This window comes from Hypanus sabinus (assembly GCF_030144855.1).
Source record: "Hypanus sabinus isolate sHypSab1 chromosome 1 unlocalized genomic scaffold, sHypSab1.hap1 SUPER_1_unloc_2, whole genome shotgun sequence".
Lineage (NCBI taxonomy): Eukaryota > Metazoa > Chordata > Chondrichthyes > Myliobatiformes > Dasyatidae > Hypanus > Hypanus sabinus.
The window spans coordinates 719,600-746,544 of NW_026778909.1; the positions used below are offsets into that span (position 1 = coordinate 719,600).

Here is a 26,945-nt window from a genome sequence, read left to right on the forward strand (position 1 = left end):
CAGGCGCTTCGAGCTGCACCATCTATTTAACTCTAGTCTAACCACAATGACCAATTAACCGATACATCTTTTGAGAGTGGGAGGAAACCGGAGAACCCAGAGGAAATCCACGAGCACATGGGGAGACAGTCAGCCCCAGAATTGAATGCTGACACTCCGTGTATCGCATCGCACCTACACATACTATGTTACTGTAAAGCCCTAAAACCACTCTCCAGACATCCGGTACCTCACAATAGACAATAGATGCAGAAGTAGACCATTCGGCCCCTCGAGTCTGCACCGCCATTCTGAGATCATGGCTGATCATTCACTATCAATATCCAGACCCTGCCTTGTCCCCATATCCCTTGATTCCCCTATCCATCAGATATCTATCTAGCTCCTTCTTGAAAGCAGTACCAGTCGCTCAAGATAGAAATACCTCTGCCAGTGTGCCAGCAATCTCTCACATTGCTTCCATCATATCCTTGGATAAATGGTCAATCCCTGAGGATTTACCTAGCCTCACAACACTTAAACTCATGTCTGTTTTAAACATTGATGTATTTCAACATGTATTCTTGCTGTGATTCCACGTGCTTCTCGAAGGTAAATACGGATGAGAAGAGTGGTTTTAAAAACTCATCTCTTTCCTGTGACCACATACACCGACTGATCTTTAATAGGATCACCCTTCTCTGAAAAAAATTTATAGAATCTCCTCTGAGTGGGGGGTGGAGAGAGGGTCCCCTACACCCATTCCAGTCTCTGTGACCCACACCAGACCCCACAACCCCTCCCCGTCTCTCTGACCCCACTTCGGTCCCAACACCCATTCCCTTCTCTGTGACCCACACCAGACCCCACAACCCCTCCCCGTCTGTGACCCACTCATGCCCCTGCACCTCCCCTCCCAACCTCTGTGACTGCCTCCACCCCCAACACCCTTCCCCATCTCTGTGACCCCCACCCATCTGGCCCCCGAACCCCTCCCAGCCAAGGATCAGCAGATTTTGTAGCTGCTGATGAGCGCGAGGTGATTTGATTGAACCCTCGAGGATCAGAGCTGTTGAAAGGTATGTGCTGCTGATGCTTGGCTCCCGGCAACTTGACTTAGAAACACCACAGCCCAACTCCTTTGTAACTGTGAACAACTTAACATCTTTATTAAGGAAACAATTTCTTAAATAAAAAAGTGCATAGAAAAGAAGGGAGTTTTAGAAATATCTGTACAGGTATGTACAACTTAGAGGAATTTTTTTTTTTTTTTTATACACAAAGTTAGAGCAGGTTATTTCCACCCCCCCAACCCGATTCTTAAACTAGAGGGAATTAAACGATTAGGACACTGGGGCAGATGAGGTCTCCCATCGGACCTGGGTCCGGTCACACACAGGGTTTGGTCTGCCCCTTTGTGTGAACGCCCATGACTGCTGCCAAAGTGGCGAGGGGGTGACGTTTGGGAGTATGAGGGAAGGGGTGAGGTTTGGATGCATGCGGGAAGGGCCGATGTGCTCTCTCCCCAACTCTGCGGGATGGTGGGGCACTGGACCGCAGCTATCCAGATTAGAGAGACCCCAGGAGTGGGGCATCAACAGTCTGCTGAGCAAAGAGAATGGTAGGGAGCCCCTTAGTGTGTGGAGGGGAGGGGGGAGGGTGCAGAGGAGGATATGCCCAGCACTGGTTACAAAGTGGAGGTTATGTCCCCTGTCCCTTCAACTTGGAGGAAAGAAAGGGGTAATGGAGCGAACAGGGAATGAGGGGGCATGGGAGGAGGAGGGTGAGGAGATGGCAAGATAGAGAACGATGAAGGGAAGAAAGAGGAAGGAGGATGAGGGAGTAAGAGTTGGAGGGGAGGGAGGAGGCAGCAAAGAGTAGGTTTGGAGGGAGCAAAGATGAGAGGGAGGATCAAAGAGGATGAAGGAGGGATCAGAGGACGAGGGAGAACGTGGGAGCAGACATGACAGGAGAAGGCAGTAGGGAGTGAAAGGGGAGGAAGGGGATGAAGAACAAGAAGGGAGAGGGAGCAGAAAACCCTGAGGAAAAGGCGGGGGGCTGATCTGGCGTCATGGGGAACTTAGAATCGGCGCTCCCTCTGCCTCTGTGAGGGTGTATGGAGGGGAGGGGTGCACCCCCCCTCTTGCCCCTGGTCCCATGGCCGATCCCCACCCTGGCCCCACTCCCTCAGTTGAGGAAGCGGCGACATTTACGAGCCCCGCAGTTGCAGGGCAGCTTGTTACTGGCGTCCTCGATGGGGAACTTGTAGTCGTAGGTGAGCTCCTCGCCCTGGTAGATCCTGCGCATAGCGAAGATGACAATGTGTTTCTGGCCCTCCACGTTGATCACACGCGAATAGCAGTTGGGCTCGCACGAGTGGTTGATGAAGCGGGCAGCATTTCCATGCATGGTGGCGTCCACTACCTCGAAGTCGTCGATGCGGAACATGTAACAGCCGATCCCCTGAGGGAGAGGGATACAGGAGGGAGTGATGGAGGGAGGGTGGGAGAGAGCGAGTGTGAGGGAACAAAAGAGAAAGTGGGAGAAACATGAATGGGAGAAGGGCATCAAAAATAAAGTAGGAAGGAACAAGAGGTGGGGGAGGAATAGAATGTAGAATGATAGGGGAGGGGGAGAGAGAGAAAATATTGGGGATGATAAAGCAAGCGAGAGATGGAGGGAAGGAACAAGATAGGAGTAATAGGTAGGGAGGGAACAGAAAAGAGGAATGGGAGGGGCGAAGGGAGGAAAGGAATGAGTGAGTGGTGGAGAAACAGGAGAAAGATGAGAAACGGGGAGCAGGGAGAAGAAATTAAAGAGGATGGGGAGATAGAGTGAGGGAAGGTGGAGGAATATAGCATGAAAACAGAGCATGGTAAGGTATAGGAATAAAAGTAAACAGGAGCTGGGCTGTCTGTTAAATAACTTCTTAAACGTCTCTAACAACAGAAACTGGAACCGTGCACGGTGCTCCCGGTGTGGGTCTGACCCAGGGATATGGAGACTGGAACTGTGCACGGTGCTCCCGGTGTGGGTCTGACCCAGGGATAGAGACTGGAACTGTGCACGGTGCTCCCGGAGTGGGTCTGACCCAGGGATACGGAGACTGGAACTGTGCACGGTGCTCCCGGTGTGGGTCTGACCCAGGGATACGGAGACTGGAACTGTGCACGGTGCTCCCGGTGTGGGTCTGACCCAGGGATATGGAGATTGGAACTGTGCACGGTGCTCCCGGTGTGGGTCTGACCCAGGGATACGGAGATTGGAACTGTGCACGGTGCTCCCTGCGTGGGTCTGACCCAGGGATACACAGACTGGAACTGTGCACGGTGTTCCCGGTGTGGGTCTGACCCAGGGACATGGAGACTGGAACTGTGCACGGTGCTCCCGGTGTGGGTCTGACCCAGGGATACGGAGACTGGAACTGTGCACGGTGCTCCCGGTGTGGGTCTGACCCAGGGATATGGAGATTGGAACTGTGCACGGTGCTCCCGGTGTGGGTCTGACCCAGGGATACGGAGATTGGAACTGTGCACGGTGCTCCCGGTGTGGGTCTGACCCAGGGATACACAGACTGGAACTGTGCACGGTGCTCCTGGTGTGGGTCTGACCCAGGGATACAAAGGTAGGAAATGTGCAGTGTACCCAGTGCTATGAGATTTCTGATAACCCCCAGATTAGTGATTCTCTGCCCAGGAACATTCAGCAGGCTAAAATCCAGACATGCTGCCCACTACAAACACTCAGGATCAGTTACCTTACTGTCGTAGTATTTCTCCCGCTTGTCCGTTAACACCGATCGAATGACAATTCCGGAATACTCTATCACCATCTCGCCTGCATCAATGTTTCTCTTACAGAAGAGACCACGGCCATGGATTGCAGACCTGTGAACAGAAGGGTGTTGTTCAGAGGGCGGGGGGTTGGGAGACGGCTGGGGGGCGTGGCGGGGGTTGGGAGACGGCTGGGGGGCGTGGCGGGGGGTTGGGAGACGGCTGGGGGGCGTGGTGGGGGGTGGGAGATGGCTGGGGGGCGTGGTGGGGGGTTGGGAGACAGCTGGGGGTGTGGCGGGGGGTTGGGAGACAGCTGGGGACGTGACGGGGGTCGGGAGACGGCTGGGGGCGTGACGGGGGGTCTGGAGACAGCTGGGGGCGTGGCGGGGGTTGGGAGACGGGGGCAGTGGAGAAAGTGAGATGGGGGGGCGGCATCGAAAGGGAGTCAGGAGGTGGGGGGAGCACAGCTTACAAGGAGCATGTCTCTCACACCTGCCTACTGTGTGTGTCGGGACAGTGGAGGGCAACTGGATCGGTGGGAGGGTGTGGCACAGAAAGAGTCCAGCACTGACCTGTACACACCCACTGCTTCTTTGGAAGTCTTTTTTAAATGACGGAACCTCATGGCCATCGGGAGGTCCATGCTAGTCGCACGCCTGTGGATGACAAGGAGATTCAGACCCTCCTGTCTTGCCCGCAGACTGCAGTGCCCCAGCCTCAAACCAACAGTGGAGTGAGCATCTTTCACTGTAAACCGCATGGATCCCAGTCTCCCCCACAGCCAGTGGCTCTCTCCAAGCACTCTCAACACTTCAGCCTTGACCACCTTTCAGTCTCTGTGGGGCCACTAAACCTCATTCTGTCACCCACTCTGGTCCCCACAACCCTACCTGTCTCTGTGAACACCCCCATTCCCCGCACCCATCCCCATCTATCAGATCACCTCCAGTCACCACACCCCTCCCTGTCTCTTTGAACAGCCCCAGTCCCCGCACCCATCCCCATCTATCAGATCACCTCCAGTCCCCACACAGCTCATCGACTCTTTCATCACCTCCAGTCCCCACACCCCTCACCGTCCCTTTTATCACCTCCAGTCCCCACACCCTTCCCTGTCTCTGAACACCACCAGTCCCCGGACCATTCCCCATCTATCAGATCACCTCCAGACCCCACACACTTCCCCATCTCTTTGAACAGCCCCAGTCCCCGCACCCATCCCCATCTATCAGATCACCTCCAGTCCCCACACAGCTCACCGACTCTTTCATCACCTCCAGTCCCCACACCCCTCACCGTCTCACCATCACGTCCAGTCCCCACACCCCTCACTGTCTCACCATCACCTCCAGTCCCCACACCCCTCACGATCACCTCCAGTCCCCACACCCCTCACTGTCTCACCATCACCTCCAGTCCCCACACCCCTCACCGTCTCACCATCACCTCCAGTCCTCACACCCCACACCATCACCTCCAGTCCCCACACCCCTCACCATCACCTCCGGTCCCCACACCCCTCACCATCTCACTATCACCTCCAGTCCCCACACCCCACACCATCACCTCCAGTCCCCACACCCCTCACCATCACCTCCGGTCCCCACACCCCTCACCATCTCACTATCACCTCCAGTCCCCACACCCCTCACGATCACCTCCAGTCCCCACACCCCTCACCATCTCACTATCACCTCCAGTCCCCACACCCCTCACGATCACCTCCAGTCCCCACACCCCTCACTGTCTCACCATCACCTCCAGTCCTCACACCCCACACCATCACCTCCAGTCCCCACACCCCTCACCATCACCTCCAGTCCCCACACCCCTCACCATCACCTCCGGTCCCCACACCCCTCACCATCTCACTATCACCTCCAGTCCCCACACCCTTCCCCGTCTCACCATCACCTCCAGTCCCCACACCCCTCTGTCTCACCAACACCTCCAGTCCCCACATTTCCTCGTCTCACCATCACCTCCAGTCCCCACACCCTTCCCCGTCTCACAATCACCTCCAATCCCCACACCCTTCCCCGTCTCGGTCATCACCTCCAGTCCCCACACCCTTCCCCGTCTCACCATCACCTCCAGTCCCCACACCCCTCACCATCTCTGTGATCACCACCAGTCCCCACACCCTTACCCATCTCTGTGATCACCTCCAGTCCCCACACACTTCCCCATCTCACCATCACCTCCAGTCCCCACACCCCTCACCGTCTCACGATCACCTCCAGTCCCCACACCCCTCACTGTCTCACCATCACCTCCAGTCCCCACCCTTCCCCGTCTCACCATCACCTCCAGTCCCCACCCTTCCCCGTCTCACGATCACCTCCAGTCCCCACCTTTCCCCGTCTCACCATCACCTCCAGTCCCCACACTTTCCCATCTCACCATCACCTCCAGTCCCCACACCCTTCCCGTCTCACGATCACCTCCAGTCCCCACACCCCTCACTGTCTCACCATCACCTCCAGTCCCCACCCTTCCCCGTCTCACCATCACCTCCAGTCCCCACCCTTCCCCGTCTCACGATCACCTCCAGTCCCCACCTTTCCCCGTCTCACCATCACCTCCAGTCCCCACCCTTCCCCGTCTCACGATCACCTCCAGTCCCCACCTTTCCCCGTCTCACCATCACCTCCAGTCCCCACACTTTCCCATCTCACCATCACCTCCAGTCCCCACACCCTTCCCGTCTCACGATCACCTCCAGTCCCCACACCCCTCACTGTCTCACCATCACCTCCAGTCCCCACCCTTCCCCGTCTCACGATCACCTCCAGTCCCCACACTTTCCCATCTCACCATCACCTCCAGTCCCCACACCCCTCACCATCTCACTATCACCTCCAGTCCCCACACCCTTTCCCGTCTCTTTAATCACCTCGATATCGCACATGACACTACACCCCTCCCCATTTCACAGGGACTGTTTTCACACGGAGAAAGAGTGGGTCACAGACATCACTGGAGTGGTGACTTGTGGAACTAGCACCGTTCCAGAGTAACGGGGATCATGGGCTTGTCCCGTGACGTACCGTGCTGATTTCAGGTGCACTTCGTCCTCCTCCTCGTCCACAAATCCGTACTCCGGAAGCTTGCGGTGCCGTGAAGCGAGGAAATTGAACATGTCAAACGTCGACTTCCTAGGATATGGAAACAGAAGGGATGGATCAAAACAGGGCAGACACTTGTAGAACGTAGTGGGTGATGGAAACTACCTGGAATCACAGACACAGACCCCGTCCAGTCATTGTGTGGGGAATCACAGACACAGACCCCGTCTCGTCACCGTGTGGGGAATCACAGACACAAACCTCTTCCGGTCACTGTGTGGGGAAATCACAGTCACAGACCCCGTCCAGTCACTGTGTGGGGGGAATCACAGTCACAGACCCTGTCCCGTCACCCTGTGGGGAATCACAGACAGACCGCGTCCCGTCACTGTGTGGGGGAATCACAGACACAGACCCTGTCCCATCACCGTGTGGGGAATCTCAGACACAGACCCCGTCCCATCACCATGTGGGGGATCACAGACACAGACCCCGTCCCGTCACCGTGTGGGGAATCACAGACACAGACCCCGTCCCGTCACCGTGTGGGGAATCTCAGACACAGACCCCGTCCCATCACCATGTGGGGGATCACAGACACAGACCCCGTCCCGTCACCGTGTGGGGAATCACAGACACAGACCCCGTCCCGTCACCGTGTGGGGAATCACAGACACAGACCCCGTCCCGTTACCGTGTGGGGAATCACAGACACAGACCCCGTCCCGTCACCGTGTGGGGAATCACAGACACAGATCCCGTCCCGTCACCGTGTGGAGGTCACAGACACAGACCCCGTCCCGTCACCGTGTGGAGGTCACAGTCACAGACCCTGTCCCAGAGTGTTCCTCATACCTGGACCCCACCTCAGCCCTGACACAGCCATGAGGGTTGATGGGAAGTTCGTCCACGTCTGCGTGCTTGTGGAACCTGAACTTGTACTTGCGGCAGTTCTTAGCCCCGAGGAGTTGCTCCACCAGAAACAGCACAGCATCGTGAGTCAGGCCCAGGCACCGGAGCCCACTCATCCCTGCAACACAGCCAGGTGTCTGCCGTGAGACCAGGGCAGTGAGGGTGGGAGCGGGAGAGTGTGCCTGCCTGTCTCCATAAGACTCAGTGTATCACAAACTCCCACAGAAAGTTCCTGCTTACTACATCAAGGTCTGGTACGGTATTTGAATGTGCAGGAATGCAAGACGCTGCAGAGAGTAGTTGACTCAACACAAATGCATCCCTCCCCGCCATCGGTAGCATCACCACGAGGCACTGCCTCTGGAAGGCATCGTTCACTCTCAGATCCCCACCATCTCCTCACAGCGCCCATCGGACAGGAGGTACCGGTGCCTGAAGTCCCACATCACCAGCTTCAGGAATAGCTACTTCCCTTCAACCATTCGGTTCCTGAACCCCTAATATCTATCTCATGAAGGGGTCACTGCCTCATCAACGCATCACCTATAGTACTACCACAGATTATCCTAAGTGTTTCTCTAATAATGAATTGTTTCGCAACCTACTTAGTTTGCGGTCCTGTAAGATATATATTTGGTGTGTGAACTGTCCCTGTGTGTCTGTGATACTGCTGCATGTCTTTCACTGATTATGTACACGCATGGGACTCAGTCTGGACATGGACAGACTGACAGGGCCAAGGGGGTGTGGGGGGGGAGACAGGCCCCTCAGTGAGTAGAGATGAAGGTGGCAGAGCATGGCTTGGAAACTCCCTGCTCATCTGTGGTAAGCCAGATGACAATCCACAGGACCGTAAGACAGAAGCAGAATGAGCCTATCGAGTCTACTTCTCCATCTCATCATGGCTGATTTATCAAGCCCGTTCCTGCCTTCTCCCCATAACCTTCGTCACCCTTATTAATCACCAACATATCGGCCTCTGCTTTAAATATACCCAATGACTTAGCCTCCACAGCCACTTGTAGCAATTAATTCCACTGATTCAACATCCTCTGGCTAAAGAAATTCATTACTGTCCTGAATGGACGTCCTTCTACTCTGAGGCTATACCTTCTCTGGTCCGAGACTCTCCCACTACTGGAAACATCTTCTTCACACCTTTCAGTATTCAACGGGTTTCACTGAGATCTCGTTCATTCTTCTAAATTCCAGCAAGTACAGGCCCAGAGCTACCCAACATTTCTCATACATGAATGCTTTCACTCCCAGAATCATTCTCGTGAGCCTCTGGACCCTCTTCAATCCCAGTACATCCTGTCTCAGATAAGGCCAAACTGGTGACATACTCCAGTACAGTCTGACCAATGCCTCAGCATTACATCCCTGCTTTTGTGTCTAGTCCTCTCAAAATTAATGCTAACGTTGCATTCAGCGTGCAATGAGGTCGCAGGGTGTGGGTATGCAAGTCTGCCTGTGCTGTGAGCCTGGGGGTTAAGGGACAGAGGACAGGAACAGTGAAGGCGTTCACCCACCTGCAAAGGAGACGTGCTTGAGGCGGGCGCTGGCGCGAGCTTCCAAAACCTTATCCAGCACGGCTTTCCACGCCACTGCACGGGAAGACGGAGAAAGTCATTGGGGGAGTGGCACAGGTTGGAGGATGTTGCGGGGAGGCATGTGGACACATGCAGACACAAACACAAGGTGCACAGATACACACACACAGGCACAAGGAAACAGGAACACACACACGCGTGTCAAACACGATACAGGCACATAAGGAGGTTGCTCAGATACAGCACACAGTAGTGTACAAGCACATGCGCGCACACACAGACACACACACAAATGTGTGAAGTGAGAAAGTGAGAAGTGGTAATGAGTATCAAGGACAGCGTCAAAAATAAAACAGCACGAAAAGGGAAATCAGACACATAAAAAAGCATAAAGCATGGAAAAGAGGTTGAAGGATTGGGAGTGAGAAGGATGGACAGGATTTCATGAGGGTGAACAGAAAGGGACAGTAGAAGTGGTAAGAACACTTCAGTCACATTTTTCCCAAAAGCAAGTGATGCAAGAAGCCATTTCTAGGCACAACCTCTCCCACAGCGTGCACCCCCCTCCTCTTACGGCCCCTCCCGCGGTATGCGCCCCCTCCTCTTCACAGCCCCTCCTGAGGCGTTTGCTCCCTCCTCTTCACTACCCCTCCTGTGGCGTGCGCTCCCTCCTCTTCACTACCCCTCCTGTGGCGTGCGCTCCCTCCTCTTCACTACCCCTCCTGTGGCGTGCGCTCCCTCCTCTTCACTACCCCTCCTGTGGCGTGCGCCCCCTCCTCTTCACAGCCCCTCCTGAGGCGTTTGCTCCCTCCTCTTCACTACCCCTCCTGTGGCGTGCGCTCCCTCCTCTTCACTACCCCTCCTGTGGCGTGCGCTCCCTCCTCTTCACTACCCCTCCTGTGGCGTGCGCTCCCTCCTCTTCACTACCCCTCCTGCGGCGTTTGCTCCCTCCTCTTCACTGCCCCTCCCACGGCGTACGCTCCCTCTTCGCCAACCATCCCACAGTGACCCACAGGCAGACATCCGCTCACCATCGATGCTGTCAGCCGAGACTGCAAACCCGTCGTCGCTGGTGATCTCAAACCGCAAATGTGGCCCGTGTCTCCGCTGTGGCTCCGTCTCCTGCCAGTTCTCCTTGTCCTTCTCCTCTTCGTCCTCTTCTTCCTCATCCTCGTCGTCCTCGTCCTCCTCCTCGTCTTCCTCCTCTTCCTCCTTATGGCAATAGGAGGGCAGGTATTCCTCGTCCGAGCTCAAATCAGTGGCTGGGAAGAGGACGACGGGGTGAGGGGAGTAGTGTGGAGGCTGAAGGGTTCACAGAAACGAGCAGGGGAATAGAGGATGGAGGGGGTCAGAGACAGGGAGGGATGTAGGGGTTGGAAGGGTTTCACAGAGACGGACCCTGTAGAGGCAGGAGTGGTTCACCAACCGGGAGGTGTGCAGAGTCAGAGAAGTTGGAGATTGGGAATGTGGGGGCTTGAGAGGGTCACCGAGACAGGGGAGTGCCTGTGGGGGGGGGGGGGGTGTCACAGAGACAGGGAGGGGTACCCCTGCTGGCATGCAGATATTTAACCTCACCCCCCAACCCGCACTCCTACTAGGCTGACCTGTGCGACGCCAGACCCTGGGTGGGCTGCGGCGGTTGCCAAGACGAGCAGTGGCGTCCTGCATCGGTAAGATATCTCGCAGTGGTGCTGCCGGCTCCTGGCTCTGCTGTAACCTGGGGCAGGGAGAGGGAGTGAGTGCACTGCAGGACTCCATAGACACACCGACCCTCACTGGGGACCAGTCACAGACCCTCAGTATTGATAGGTCTAACACACACACACACACACACACACACACACACACACTCTCACACTGGGGTCAGGTCTTACACACGCGTGCGCAACGCTGGCAGTGACAGAGAAGCCCCCTCAATTGGATACCCCCCAAATACTCCCTCCCTCCAACGCTGGCTCACAGCAGCCAGTGTACTTTGAGTAGAGAATGCACTGCAGTTACTTGTCCATACAGACCCGCTCCACCCTCTCATGTCTCCTATCCCCTACACCCCTCCCCATCACTGGCCCACAGTGGTACCTTTCTATCTTCTCCTCTCTCATCTCCTACACCCCTCCCCATCACTGCAACTTTCACCAGACCGTGGCAGACCCTTTCCATCCTCTATCGTCCCTTACGCCCCTCCCCATCTCTGTAACTCTCTTGGGCCCATGGCAGCCCCTCTTCCATCCCCTATACCCGTCCGCGGCTCTGTATCTCTCTCCGGTCCACAGCAGCCCCTCTCCACACTCTCCATCTCTGCAACGCTCACCGGCTTCAGCGTACATTGTCTAGTGAACACACTGCAGGCTAGCCCAACAGCCCCTGTCTCCACCCATGACAATGGGGGTAGCATCGGCCAAGGCTCCTCCTACTCCTGAGCTTGGTTCTCATCATGTCACCAAGTCTAAATCCTGGAACTTTTCTCTGAAGTGGAGTGGGTCAAAGAGTGACCTTATGGAGATTTATAAATTCATGAGGAATAGATAAAGGTGGGCAGTCACAAAGTGGGGGAAAGATTCACCAGAATGATACCGGGACTGGAGGGATTAAGCCATAACGATGGTCACAGTCTTTTTCTGAGGATAGGAGAGTCTAAAACTAGAGGGCAGAGCCTTAAGGTGAAAAAGGGGAAAGATTTAAAGGGGAGCTGAGGGGCAACTTTTCTACCCAGACGGTGGTCAGTATATGGAATGATATCCCACAGTAGTGGTTGCCAATCAGTCAATCACGATCGACTGGTCAACCTTTCAGACTTTCCCAGTAGATCCCGAAAAAAAAATGAGAAATGCGCACTGGGCAGAAGAGACCGGAAGCAAAACCCTGCAATCCAGAAACAACTTCTCCCCAGCGGGAGCACCGCTACATCACTGTTATCTTCATCAGCATCAACCGATCTTTGTAATGCTCACATTACAACACTTCTCCCCCTTTAAATTCCAACATTCCCCTAATGTAAGGAACAGGGAAACAAAAAACAGTGGTGTCATTAACTTACACTAGTGTCTCAGTAACAGTTTACCAATATAAAACACCTGAAAAATGTGGCAGGTTCAACATTCAGTCTAACAAAGGAAACCGTCCATTCAAATATTCAGTCTGTCAGGAGGCTTGCGAGGACGCTGTGCTGCAACAGATGAAAACTATTAAATCTAAATACAGGAGCTGTCTTACTGACAGACACCTCACAGATGGTCTCAGACTAGCTGTCTGTAGTTATGAGCTGTATTTCAGGGAACTGGCAGAAAGTATTCAGCCCCAGTCATCACACTGAGCGCAACAGTCATTTTTTATTCGTTTATTTTTCGTGTTGAAATAAAATTAAATAATGAAACAGAATAAAATGTGTCGTAATGTGAGCATTATAATAATAAGTAATACCAACTAAGATAATGGTACATAGCAAAACTCCCGCTACCGAAAGCCGCCTATAAAGAGAGACTGCTTCCAGGGCTGCGGAGCTCCACTTCCGGTCTCTTCTGCCCGGTGCGCGTGCGTATGGTTAAACGATTTAGTAGGTCGATCTTGCCTTTCATTAAGGCTGAGGTAGGGGTTCTTGGGCTTAAGAAGGTTGGCGACCCCTATCCCAGAGGAATACCCATCAGGCAGATCCAAAGCATGTATCACCAGGCACAGGGACAGTTTTAACATGGGCACTAGCCGCCCCGGAACTGCGGACAGGTTCAAAAGGCGATGCCTCAAAGAGGTGAGGAGCAGTGTCTTCCCCTCTGCCAACAGACTTCTGAATGGACAATGATCCTACGTTCACTACCTCACTAATTTTTCCCCGTCTTTTTGAACAACTGATTGCGTGTTTTATAAGTTTGTAATTATTGTACTGCAATGTACTGCTGCCGCAAAGCAACAGATTTCACGACATAGACAGTGATATTAAACCTCATTCTGACTCCGAGCTTCTGCCCCACTATCTTCAGACTCTTGAGTGGACCTCTTGCACAATAAGACACTCAGCCTCACAATCTAACTTGCATTTAATTATTTACCTGCACTGCACTTTCTCTGTAGCTGCCACTGTTATTGCTTTACCTTGTTCCACCTCAATGTACTGGGTACTGATCTGATCTGTATGAACAGTGTGCAAGACAAACATTTCACTGAACCTTGGCAGATACGACTATAATAAGCCAATAAGCAAGGGCAGCATTTCAGAGCCACATGGATAGGAAAGACTTGGACTGGCAACATGGCCACCATGGACCAGTTGGGCTGAAGCGACTGTGTCAGATGACCAGTGTCATCCAGGGAGGGAGAGAGAACGGGCCCACACCTCCCACCATCCCAAGTTTAGGCACTTGTGCCTGACCGAAAAGGCGGTTTGCGAAACAGGTATAGAGAACATAAAAAAAACACAAATATACGCACATCGAGTTTCTGGTGTGCAAATCCTCCGCGCGATCCAGGTCCAAAGCAGCTTTGATGGTTGGTGTTTTGATCCGCACGCGGACGTTTCTGTGGGGGCAAGAACAGGTTGCGATTGGCGGTCAGTGCTCAATCCCCGAGGAGCCCCCAGTCCCCTGCCCACGTGCACACACACGCGTTCGAGTAGAGGTACTTACTCCCCTGAATGTGGCGACACAGGCAAATGGGGCAGTGAAGGAGGCCTTGCCTTCACGTTTAGGAGTTGGGACTTTATATTGTACAGGAAGGTTGGTGAGGCCACACTTGGATCATTGATGGCATTCAGCCCTATCCCCTCCCATCTTCGTGACCCTCCGCCACCCACTTACCAGCTAGCCTGTTCTCCTTCCCCTCCCCTCACCTTCTTATCCTGGCTTCTTCCCCTTCCCCTCCTAGTCCTGATCAGAAGTCGCAGCCCAAAAAGTAGACTGTTAATTCCTTCATTGTCGCTGCCCGACTTGCTGAGTTCCTCCAGCATTTTGTGTGTCTTTCTCAAGATTTGCAGTACCTTCAAAAATCTCTTGTTTTTGGAGCATTGTGTTCGGTTTTGGTCACCCTGAGACAGGAAAGATGCCATTAAGCTGAAAGGATTGCAGAGGGAGATTTACAAGGTTGTCGCAGGACTCGAGTGACTGAGTTATGGTGAGAGATTGAGCAGGTTGGGACTTTATTCACTGTTGTGAAGGAGACTGAGTGGTGATCTTCAGAGGCACAGATTGGGTGAATGCGCACAGCCTTTCCCCCAGAGTTGGGGATTCAAAAGCTAGAAGACACGCAGACCCTTAAGAGGGGAGATATTTAACAGGAACCTGAGGGGCTAATTTTTCACCCACAGGGTTGTCCACATATTGAATGAGTGACCACAGGAATTGTCAACTGTTCTCTGTGAGGCATGCCCCCTCACAGTGCCCACCCCACACAGAGACTCACACAAAACACCGGGCGCAGGAACTCACCCCAGCGAGGCAGGGGCTGACGGTCTGGGAGCCTGCTCAGGGGTGGTTCCGGCTGAGGTTGGACAGGGGTGGGAGATCTTCTGCTTCTTGCAAAGGCCCCTGTCTGGAGGAGGCAGGACGTGCTTGAGGGGTCCAGGGGGGTGCTGCTGGTGTAGGAGGAGGGAGGGTTGGCAGACGGGCAGGGGAGAGCCCCCTGGGGGTGGGGGATGGCTCAACAAGGGCAGGGTCCCGGGACCGACAGGGACCACATTGAGGAGAGGGGGCGCCAGAGCCAGGGAAGGGATTTCGGGGCCCAACAAAGCCAGTGGCCCATGAGGGGCCACCAGCAGGGTTCCATAGCCTGGTTGGGGTTGCGGGTGAGGTGAGGGAGCAGGGGGGACATGGTTGAGGTATAGCACCTCCGGCTTTGGCAGCTGGAGGAGGGGAAGCTGCAGGCCTGAGGGGAGGAAGGAAGGCGGGAGAACCTTGGGTGCTACCGGCTTCAGCTGGGACCCAGAGAGGTGGGGTGAAGAGGAGGAAGAGGGCGGGGGTCGAGACTCAGCCTTGGGGCCCCGCGGGAGCGAAGAGGGGATGGAGGCAGCTGGTTCCCGTCCAGCAACCTCCCCCACTTCGAGACCATGCCCTCCTGACAGGAAGAGTCCTTCGCCGGAAACAGAGACCGTGATGGAAGGGGAGGAGGAGGGACTGGCTGCCTGTGGGGCACAGACTCGCTGGACCTGTGGGGGCTCAGGGAAGGGGGGCTCCTCTTCAGAGTCCGGCGGGGCTGTCCCACCTTGGGGCAGCAGCGGGATCTCCTTGCAGGGGCCCAGGGACCCTAGCTGGTGGGGGGCAGGTGAGTCAGAGGGGTGGGAGGCAGGAGGCGGTGGTGGTGGAGGTGGAGGAGGAGGAGGGGGTGGAGGCGGAGGAGGAGTGGGGATGACAGATGTATTCTTGAGGACAAAGTCCATGATCTCGGAGGGGAGGATATTGCCCAGCTCATCCTCCACCTCCCCTTTCCCTGGCGATGGGAGGGGAGCGTCTGGAGAGGCCTGTGGAGGCTGGCTGCTCCCCCCCTCTCCTGCGCCCCCCTCCGGTGCCTCCTCCTGCTCTTCTGGGGCACCCCTGGTAGAAGGAGTGGGAGGCTCGCGGTCAGCTGAGTCGTCTGTGCCATCCAGCTGGTCGATGCGGGGAACATCGCCATCCAGCGGGAAGCATTCCGATGCCAGCTGCTCCATCACCTCCTCGGTAACCACGGTCCGGGCAAAGTTGTAGTAGCGGTCCAGATCATCACTGGAGCTGTTGACCTCATCGTCCTCGTCCTCCTCATCCTCTACCTCCTCCTCGGCCTCTGGTGGACCCCGCTTGCCCTCTCCCACGCCACGGCGCAGCAGAGAGGGGTGGTGGTCAGAGAAGGGCTCCGCCAGCTCCTGCTCGCCCTTAGCCAGCGCCGAGACAAGGTCCTCCTCATCGATGCCGAAGGGGGGCTCCTCATCCTCTAGCAGGGAGGAAGGCGGAGTGTCATCGTCTTCCTCCATCTCTTCCTCCTCCACATCTCTGTCCCGTGCCAGCTGGGAGGCCAGGAGTTCCACGGCAGAGAGAGGACAGGAGGAGAAATTTGGGGCAGGGGTCTCCAAGACCCTGAGCTCGCCAGCGAGCCGCTGGTCAGGGCCGCGGAGTACGGAGTTCCTTTCCGTTTCTTCTTCCTCTTCCTCCTCTCCTTCCCCCCGTCTCTCCAGTCCATTGCTCTGAGGGAGGAGGGATGAGTCTGGGGAAGGGGACGGAGGCCGGTGGTTGCCTCCTCCCACCGCGGCCGAGGGGGAGGCAGTGATCCCTCGCCTCTCCATCAGTCCGTTGCCTGTCCCATCTCGGCGGCGAAGGAATGAGGGGGCTTCCTTGGTGGCCCTGAAGGACAACAAGGAGGAAGATGGAGGGGGAACGGTGGCTCTGGGAGGAGACGTGGCTTTGCTGCGAGGTGGGGCATGGTGGGAGGCCAGGTTGTGTCTCCGGGGCACCAGCGAGCGGCGGCTTGGCGAGACAGTGGGGTCACTGACTGTCAGGATGTGGTGGGACACAGACACTGGGCTTCCTGCAAGACACAAAATTCAAAGTAAATTTATTATTAAAGTACCTATCCATCACCATGCACTACCTCGAGATTCATTTCCTTGCAAACATTTACAGGAAAAAAATATAATAAATTTTACAATATAGAAATGAACACAGACAAAAAAAAATATTTGCAGAAGATGACAAACTGGCGCAAATAAAAAAATAATCCTGAGAACCTAGAAAGTGAGTCTGCAGGTCATAAAATCAGTTCAGGTAGTGGAGAGTGACGTTATCGACAGTGGTTCTGAAATTTGATGGTTTTAGAGTGTGGGACCCAAGGCTTCTAAACCTCCTAGCTGACAGCAGTAGTGAGTAGCAAGCATGGACTGGATGGTGGGTGCTGCTTTCTCATTGTAGTGCTGCATGTAGATATGCTCAGTAGTGGGGAGGGTTTTGCCTGTGATGGACTGGACTGTATCACCACTGTCTGTAACCTCTGCAGTTCACCATCATTGGTGATCGACACCAGGCAAGCGGTTAGGAAACTCTCCACCGTGCATCTGGAGAGGTTTGCCAAAGTTTTCTGAATCTATGCTAACTTCTAAGAAGGTAGAGTAGCTCGTGTCTTCTCTGTGATGACACTTATGTGCTTGTCCCAGATTAGATCCTCTAGTGCAGGGGTCGGCAACCCGCGGCTCCGGAGCCACATTTGGCTCTTTCATCTCTGTGCTGCGGCTCCCCGTGGTTTGTTAGTTTTTGAAATGTAATTCGAAATTTGAAGATTATGGTGATCTTGTACAATCTAAATAAAACATTGTGGAGACCCCATTTCCTGGCACATCCGAACCGGCTCACAATTAGCCACCGTTCCGGCTAAGGGAGATAGCCTACGGGGGTTTGTGAGTACGTGTCTTTTGGAGCATCTGCGGGTTGAGGGAGGCTTTAAAGCAAGGCTGTTTAGTTCGAATAAAGTTATCTTTGACTGCAGTGTCGTTAATTTAGCGCTGCGTGTAGCACACCGCTACGTGTTTTTTTATCGCCATTAATATACATCACCACTGCCAATGCCTGACACCCGCCAGTGCGCGCTTTCTTTTAATTCTTCGATCCAAGGTAGGCTAACTATGGAGTAACCTTCAACCCAACATCTTTTTTTCGGAGTTCAAAATGTTTTTGTTGCATGCAGAAATGTAATTTTGTTTTCTCTGCAGGAGTTCATCAATTTCATAAATGCAACACATTATAGTTTGTTTATACATAGCATAAAGGCAAAAAAAAATTGTATGCAGTGTTATTTCATTTTAAATGTCAAACGGGTTTTGTGGCTCCCAGTGTTTTCTTTTCTGTGGGAAATGGGTCCATATGGCTCTTTCAGTGGTAAACGTTGCCGACCCCTGCTCTAGTGAGTTACTGCAATATGAAAAGGACATAAGAAATAGAAGCCAAATTGGACCATTCATCACCATTAGAAACAGGCGAATTGGCCCATCGAGACTGCTCTGCCATTTCGTCATGGCTGACCTGTTTCCCCTTCAGCCTCATTCTCCTACTTTCTCCCTGTAATCTTCCACACATTGCCAAATCAAGAACCTATCAATCTCCGCTTTAAATTCACCCAATGACCTGACCTCCATAGACGCATGTGGCAATGAATTCCAGAGATTTACCAGCCCTTGGCTAAAGAAACTCCTCCTTGCCTCTGTTCTAAAGGGACATCATTCTATTCTGAGGCTGTGCCCTCTAGTCCTAGACTCCCCCACCATAGGAAACATACTCTCCACATCCATTGTCTCGGCCTTTCTACATTCAATAGGTTTCAATGAGGCCATCCCTCCGAAGAGCCATCTATCGCTCTTCATACAATAAGCCTTTCATTCATGGAATCATTCTTGTGACCCTCCTCTGAACCCATCCCCAATATCAGCACATCCTTTCTTAAATGAGAGGCCAAAACTGCTCACAATACTTCAAGTGAGGCCACAACAGTGCCTTCTAAAGCCTCGGGATTACATCTTTGCTTTTATATTCTAGTCCCCTCAAAATGGATGCTGATATTACAACTGCCTGCCTCACCACCAACTCAAACTGCAAATTACCCTTTAGGGAATGCTGCATGAGGACTCCCAAGTCCCTTTGCACTTCGAACCTTTGAATTTTCTCCCTGTTTAGAAAATAGTCTTTGCTTTTATTCCTTCAAGTGCACTTCACTGTATCCCTTTTGCTACTTCTTTGCCCATTCTCTTAAACTGCCCAAGTCCTTATGCAGCCTCCCTGCTCCCACGTAATGTGCAACTCCATCTTTCTTTGTATAGCTTGCAAACCTGGCCACAAAGTCATCAATTCTGTCATCTAAATCATTGCAAACAACATAAAAAGTGGTCCCAACGCTGGCCTCTGTAGAACACCACTAGTCACTGGCAGCCAATCAAAAAAGATTCCCTTTATTCCCACTCTTTTCCTCCTGCAAATCAGCCACTGCTCCATCTACGGTAGAATCTTTCCTGTACTTATCTTGCAGCATCTTATCAAAGACCAGAAAATCCAAGTACACAACATCCACTGATTCTCTTTTGTCCATCCTGCTTATTACTTCCTCAAAGAATTCTAACAAATTTGTTGGCAACCATGCTGACTTTGGCCTATTTTATCATATGCCTCCACATATTAGAGAACTTAAGGTAAAGGAACCCTTAGGAGCCAGTGATAATGTGATCGACTTCACCCTGCAACTTGAGAAGGAGAAGCTAAAGTCAGATGGATCAGTATTACAGAATTACAAAGGCATGAAGAGGAGCTAGTCGGAATTGACTGGAAGGGGACATGAAAAGGGGTGATGTCAGAAAAGCAAATGCTGCAGTTTCTGGGAGCATTTCGGAAGATGCAGGATAGGTACATCCCAAAGCAGAAAAGGATGATGCAATGGTGGCCGACAAACGAAATCAAAGCCAACATAAAAGCAAGAGAGAGGGCATATCACAGAGCAGAATAAATGGGAAGTTAGAGGATTGGGAAGCTCTTAAAAACCAACAGAAAGCAACTAAAAGGCATCGGGCAGGGGAGATGGAATATGACGGTAAGCTAGCCAATGATATCACATCAAAGAGGTTACCAGAAGTTTGTTTTTCCCAGATATGCATGCATAAAGAGTAACAGATAGGAGAGTAGTTATTGAATCACAGGAAAGTGACACTGGAGAGGTGGTAATGAAGGGGAGGGGAAGAAACGGCAGGCAAACTAAATAAATATTTTGCATCAGTCTTTCCTGTGGAAGACACTAGCAGTCTGCTGGATGTTTGAGAATGTCGGGGGGCAGAAGTGATTGCAGTTACTATTACTAGGGAGAAGGTGTGTGGGAAGCTGAAAGATAGTTAAGTCACCTGGACCAGATGGACCACTCCCTAGGGTTCTAAAAGAGGTAGCTGAAGAGAGTGTGGAGGCATCAGTAATGATCTTTCAAGAGTGACTTGATTCTGGAAATCGTTCCAGAGGACTGAAAAATTCACAGATGCCACCTCACTCGTCAAGAAGGAAATTATAGGTTAGAGGGATAAAAATTATGGATTGAATGTGAACGAGGGAATTCGTATGGCTGGACTCAACTGCTCAGAGCGGAGTCACTTACCGGGGCAGGGCAAGGGCCGGGAACTTCCTGAGGACCAGCGGCTGGTGGGACCATAACTTGGCACCTTGATGCGACTGCAAGACTGGGCACGGGGAGGGGGCAAGGGTCTGGCGTTCTGCACAGGGTGGGGGTGCTCCGGTGAACTCTTCACAGTTGCTTCTGTCACCTCAACGGTATCTGGCAGGGAGGGGAGGAGGGTAAAAAAAAATAGAAAGATTAGAGGGGAAGACCCCAACATCATGAAACGCAGAACAACACCCACAAGGGATTCCACGTGCATCATATCGTTTGGGAGTGGAGGAAGGGGGAGAAAGAGACTGGTGCACAGCAAGATCCCACAAAACATTGACTTCTTGTCCCACGACATGGAAACCGGACTGACCCATCCGCCCACACAACCCATGTCCATGAACCTGTTCAACTGCCTTTCAAATACTATTCATGTTCCAACCTCAACCATCTGAGACCCTGAGACATCAGAGCAGAATGTGGCCATTCAGCCCACTGAGCCTGCTCTGCCCTTCACCATATCCCTAGAAGCCCAACAAATTAGGAATCTATCAGCTTACGCTTTGAATATACCCACGGACGGGTTCCACTGCAGTCTGCGGCACAACATTCAACAGACTCACTACTCCGCTAAAAAAAAATTCCTCCTTACTTCTGTTCTGAAAGGTTGCCCCTCAATTTTCAGGCTGTGTCCTCTAGTTCTGGATACCCCCACCAGAAGAAACATCCACCTTTTCTAGTCTTCTCAACATTCAGTAGGTTTCAATGTGTTCCCCGTATATTCTTCTAAATTCTAGTGAGTACAGGCTGAAAGCTGCCAAACGCTCATGTGTTAACAGAATCATCCTTGTGAACCTCCTCTGGACTCTCTCCAATGACAATACATCCTTTCTGAGATAAGGGGCCCAAAACTGTTTACAATACTCCAAGTGCAGCTTGACTAGTGTCTTATAAAGCTTCAACATTACTTCCCTGTTTTTATATTCCTGAGGCACACCACTGGTCACTGACCTCCATGCAGAATATGACCTGTCTACAACCACTCTTTGCCTTCTGTGAGCAAGCCAATTGTGGATCCACAAAGCAAGGTCCCCTTGGATCTCATGCCTCCTTACTTTCTCAATAAGCCTTGCATGGGGTACCTTATCAAATCCTTGCTGAAATCCATATATACTACATCTACTGCTCTTCCTTCATCAACGTGTTTGGTCACATCCTCAAGAAAAACAATCAGGCTCATAAGGCATGACCTGCCTTTGACAAAGCCATGCTGACTATTCCTAATATATTATGCCTCTCCAAATGTACATAAATCCTGCCTCTCAGGATGTTCTCCATCACTGAAATAAGACTCACTGGTCTATAATTTCCTGGGCTATCTCTACTCCCTTTCTTGAATAAGGGAACAACATCTGCAACCCTCCAATCCTCGGAAACCTCTCCCATCCCTAATGATGAAGCAAAGATCATTGCCAGAGGCTCAGCAATCTCCTCTCTTACCTCCCACAGTAGCCTGGGGTACAGCTCATACTGTCCCGGAGACTTATCCAACTTGATGCTTTCCAAAAGCTCCAGCACATCCTCTTTGCATACTGTCTATATGCTCTACGATGTCTATATTTATGTACGTATGTATTTATTTATTTAGAGATACACGGTAGAACAGGCCCTTCTGGCCTAATGAACTGCATCACCCAGCAACTCAGCGATCAACCCCAGCTCAATCACAGGACACTTTACAATGACCAATTAACCTACTAACTGGTACCTCTTTGGAATGTAGGGGGAATCCAGAGCAGCTGGAGAAAACCCACACACACACGGGAAGGATGCCGGAATTGAAGTGTGAGCTCCAGACACCCCCAGCTGCAGTAGTTTTGTGCTCACCGCTACGTTACCATGGCACACTATACTCAGAATAAGGTTCAATATCACCCGCATTTGCCTGGCAGGTACACTACCAGGGCTTGAGGCCTTGCAAAGGCTCGCCCTCTGGTAGGATGCATTGGTGACTCTGAGTTCATCCGGCATTTTGTTTATTGATCTCTTAAACCATTTCTGCATCCTCTCCAGGTTTATCACATTCTCTCTAGTGTAACGACCAGAACCATACACGATACTCGAGTTTTCACCCTGCTGCTATCAATGGCCCTCTTGCATGTTAAAGTAGAAACTTGGCCTCACCATCTACACGGCCTTGCATCTTATTGTCTGCACATTCTCTTATTCTACATTCTATTACAGATGGCCCCCGTTTTTTGAAAGTTCACTTTATGACAGCTCGCAGTTACGAAAGACCTACATTAGTACCTGTTTTCGCTAACCAAAGAGGATTTTCGCTTTTACAAAAAAAAGACACCCGCTTTATACGCGTGTTTACCCCAAGAAAGACTACCATCACCGTGAAGCCTTGAGGGCAGTTGTGTGCGCATGCGTGTATGTGCCGCTTTCCCCCCCCTCCAAATCAATTTTGGCTCACTGTCTTCCCGATTCTGATAAGTGGAACTACACTGTACATACAATAATTCTACTTTATATAGGCTGTAAATTTATCATATCATTCCTGCTCTTACTGTATGTTCCTGTTATTTTAGGTTTTATGTGTAATTTGGTAGGTTATTTTTTGGGTCGGGGAACGCTCAAAAAATTTTCCCATATAAATTAATGGTAATTGCTTCTTCACTTTACAACATTTTGGCTTACAAACGGTTTCATAGGAACGCTCTACCTTCGGATTGGGGGGAAACCTGTATTAACTTTCCCCCTACCATGATGTACTTCTATTTTAGAACATACGATAGAACAGAATTAGGTCATTCAGCCCAGTGAGTCTGATTGCACCATTCAATGATGAGTGTGTTTTTAAGACAATCCCATTCTCCCACTTTTGCCCCAAAGCCTATCAAACTTGGCCTTAAATACACTTAATGACTTGGCCTCAGCAAATGAATTCCACAGATTCACCACCCTCTGGTTGAAGGAATTCCTCCTCATCTCTGTTCTAAATGGATGTCCCTCTATCCTGATGCTGTACCCTTTGGTCCTAGACTCTTGATGACGAGAACGTCCTCTCCACATTTGCTCTATCCAGCCCTTTCAGTATCTGAGAAATGAGATTTCCCCCTCACCCATCCTTCTGGATTCCAGCGAGTACAGGCCCAAATGCTTCTCAAGCATTAACTCCTCCTTTCTTGGAATCATTCTTATGAACATCTTCTGGACACTCTCCAATGCCAGCACATTGTTCCTTAGATACAGGACGTAAAACTGTTCACGATATTCCAAATGCAGTTTGACCAAAGCCTTATAAAGACTCAATATTACATCCTTGCTTTGATATTCTAGTTTTTCTGAAATGAATGCTAACATTGCATTTGCCTTCCTTACCAAAGACTCAATCTGCAAGTTAACTTTTAGGGAATCCTGAACCAGATCCCTTTGCAGCTATGATTTACCCTCCCTACTCAGAAGATAGCCTATCCTCTGAAGGGCATTGGCCCGGATTTCCCTTGTGGGGCACTGAGTTCCCTGGCATAGAGTCGAGGGGTTTGAGGGTGCGGGGCAGAGCCTGCTCCCTCCCAGCGCCACCTACCGGCCGTGCTGGGACTATGAACGATGGTGTGGTTGCCTCCGTCATCCATGCCATTGATGCTCTCCCAGGCCGGGGGGTGGTACTCCACGATCTTGCAGCGGTACATGCACCTCTTCCTAGCGTCCGTCGTGCTCCAGTACACCCGTGAACACCTGGCAATGAAGAGGGAGAGGTGGGGTTCGTTAGTTACAGGTAAAGGCAGCCTCCAACTGTCTACCGCTCCCGCAGTGGGATACCTCCTCTGACCACCACAGGGCTTGGGGAGAGGAGTACATCTGTACCCCGAGGTGAGAGGCACCCGATGGGCGTAAGGGGGTGGGAGCCGTCACTAGGTAGGATGAGGGGAAACAACAGAGGGGTCAGAGCAAAGGAGGAGAGAACCATTCCTCTGAGAGTCAATGCTCTAGGGACAGTGAAGGTGCCATGCCATAGAAAGAATCATCAGGAAATGGGAGGAGGAGGAGCGGTGATTGTTGGGGATGAACAGCCCCGGACTTACAGGACAGTATCGGGTGCATGCAAACTTACTGATAACCCACTGGGAAGATGTGACCCTCGCACTCCGACAGTTCCGTCAGAACCCCCAAGTTGTTGATGGTCAAGGAACCTGCACAGGGAGAAAAAGGGAGATTTTGAAACACTAGCTCTGCTTTCCTCTTTACATTCATTGCACAGCCGGCTGAGTGCTTCCGCATTCTCTGCTTCTGGACGAGGTCTGAATGGTGCCCATCAGGACCGCCCCTCTCCTTCCAATCTCCAACGTGGGTAGGGTGGGGGAGAACAAGGTGAGGATGAGACATTTAGAAAGTCAAACCAATGTAAGACTTATACTATGAATGGACAGAGGGATCAGAGTACAGTTGCATAGCGCGCTGAAGCAGCATCACAGCTACATCGGGTGGTGAAGGCGGCATCTGACCCGCTGGCTGTCACTGAGTACAGGGAGTTACACTGCAGTTGCATGTTGCTGGTGAGGGCACACTTGAGTACCAGGCAGTGGTAAGCCCACGTCCGGGTAACCGAGGAGAGGGAACACGTGGTGTCTATAGGTACCAGAAAGGTATTCCAGGACCTTTGGGGACCACAGGGGATAAGTGTCATCCCAGATAGCGACAGGAACATTTTAAGTCACTGTTATCGTCTCTGTGTTTTTGTTGTAGTATGGTAAAATTGTAATGTTGCAAAAACATTTTTGTAATATAAAAAATGGCAATTTTTGGTGGCCCCCCATTATAGAAAAGACATAGTTAAACTGAAAAAAAGTGCAAAGGGACCTACAAGAATGTTGCCAGGACAGAGGGCCTAAGTTATAGGGAGGGGTTGGAAAGTCTGGATCCTTGGAACGTAGGAGAATGAGGGGGCACCTTAAAGAACTGCTCAAATAATGAGAGTCGTAGCTTTGCTATGCAATAACAATTTTTCCCCAGAATAGAAGAGCCCAAAACTTCGGGGCACAGAGCTTGGATGAGGGGGAAAATACTTAAAAGGGAATTGAGGGGGCAACTATTTTCACACAGAGGGTGGTGAGTATATGGGTCAAGCTGCCAGAGGAAGTGGTTGACGTAGTTACAGTAGTATCATTGAAAGTGTACATGGTCAGGAACACAGACTTGAAGGATATGGGTCGAAAGCAGGTTCTTATTCAACATTCCTTCCCCTTCCTTGTCAGTTCTAATGAAAGGTCTTGGCCTGAAACATTGACTGTTGATTCATTCCCATGGCTGCTGTCTGACCTGCTGAGTTCCTCCAGTATTTTGTGTTCTAAACTGCAGCCAGCTTGGGGGTGGGGGGGGGGAAGGGTTAACACCATGATCAGAATGAACTGGTTGGGCAATCAGTGCTGTATTTCTCTATGGCTCTAAGAGAACAACCGGATGTATGGGTAAATGAGTAACTGAGTGATATCAAAAGCAAACATACCAACAGCCACTCCTGTCCTGACAACAGAGATGCCATGGCCAAGAGGTTCAGCAATTCCCCGTCAACTCTTATTGATGCACCACTGAAAGCATCCTGACCAGATACATCACAGTTTGGTATGGCAACTACTCTGTACGTAACCTGCACAATGTTGTGGACACAATTCAGCACATCACAGGAACTAGCCTCCTCTCCATGGACACTTCTCACTGCCTCAGTAAAGCAGCCAGCATAATCAAAGACCCCACCCATCCAGACATTCTCTCTTCTCCCCTCCCATCAAAGAGAAGATACACAAGCCTGTAAGCATGTATCACCAAGCTCAAGGACAGCTTCTATTCCTTATTGTCTGCCTACACTGCACCTTCTCTGGAACTGTTACATTTTATTTTGCATTGTTATTACCTTGTTCCATCTCAGTGTACTGTGTAATGTCCTGATATGTATGAACAGTACACTAGATAAGCTTATGCTGTACCTCAGTACGTAGAACTGTACTGCACAGTACTGGCCCTTCAGCTCACAATGTTGTGCCAACCGTTTAACCTACTCCAAGATAAGACCATAAGACAGAGGAGCAGAATTTGACCACTCAGCCCATCGAGTCCACTCTGCCAGTTCATCACAGCTGATCCTGGATCCCACTCAACCCCACACGCCTGCCTTCTCACCATATCTCTTGAAACCCGACCGATCAGGAATCAATGAACTTCCGCTTTGAATATGTACCTCGTGTGTCCTCTCGTATTAGCCATTTCCAACCTGGGGAAAAACACTGGTAGTCCACTGCATGAAGTCACCTCTCATCCTCCTTCACTTCAAAAGGAAAAGCCCTACACTTCTCTAACGTTGGCCCTCAGTCTCCTATGCTCCAAGGACTAAAGTCAGAACCTGCTCAACATTCCTGTAGAGTGCCTTTCTACAAAGCTGAACGACACATTTCCTCAGACAGAGACTGAAACTGAACTTAATATTCCAAATGCAGCCTCACCATCATTTTGTACAACTGTGACACAACACCCCAACTTCTGCCCACCCTTTTCCCCACTACTCAGTCCTTTAAGCCCTGACTACA

The 26,945-nt window shown here is 51.7% G+C and overlaps 1 protein-coding gene across 1 annotated transcript in view; it reads right to left on the reverse strand.

Annotated features, from left to right (window-relative positions):
• Window positions 1–1,127: 1,127 nt before the first annotated feature.
• LOC132385393 (histone-lysine N-methyltransferase 2B-like) overlaps window positions 1,128–26,945 on the reverse strand; it is a 292,547-nt gene continuing 266,729 nt past the window's right edge. The window contains exons 25-37 of the mRNA XM_059957436.1: window positions 24,479–24,557; window positions 23,951–24,102; window positions 20,350–20,526; window positions 14,700–16,764; window positions 13,708–13,794; window positions 10,890–11,002; window positions 10,317–10,547; window positions 9,265–9,339; window positions 7,676–7,850; window positions 6,803–6,910; window positions 4,325–4,408; window positions 3,737–3,866; window positions 1,128–2,442 (exon numbers count right to left, since the gene is read on the reverse strand). Coding sequence (XP_059813419.1) covers window positions 2,167–2,442; window positions 3,737–3,866; window positions 4,325–4,408; window positions 6,803–6,910; window positions 7,676–7,850; window positions 9,265–9,339; window positions 10,317–10,547; window positions 10,890–11,002; window positions 13,708–13,794; window positions 14,700–16,764; window positions 20,350–20,526; window positions 23,951–24,102; window positions 24,479–24,557 — 3,752 coding nt within the window. The 3' untranslated portion in view covers window positions 1,128–2,166. The remainder of the gene's footprint in view (window positions 2,443–3,736; window positions 3,867–4,324; window positions 4,409–6,802; window positions 6,911–7,675; window positions 7,851–9,264; window positions 9,340–10,316; window positions 10,548–10,889; window positions 11,003–13,707; window positions 13,795–14,699; window positions 16,765–20,349; window positions 20,527–23,950; window positions 24,103–24,478; window positions 24,558–26,945) is intronic.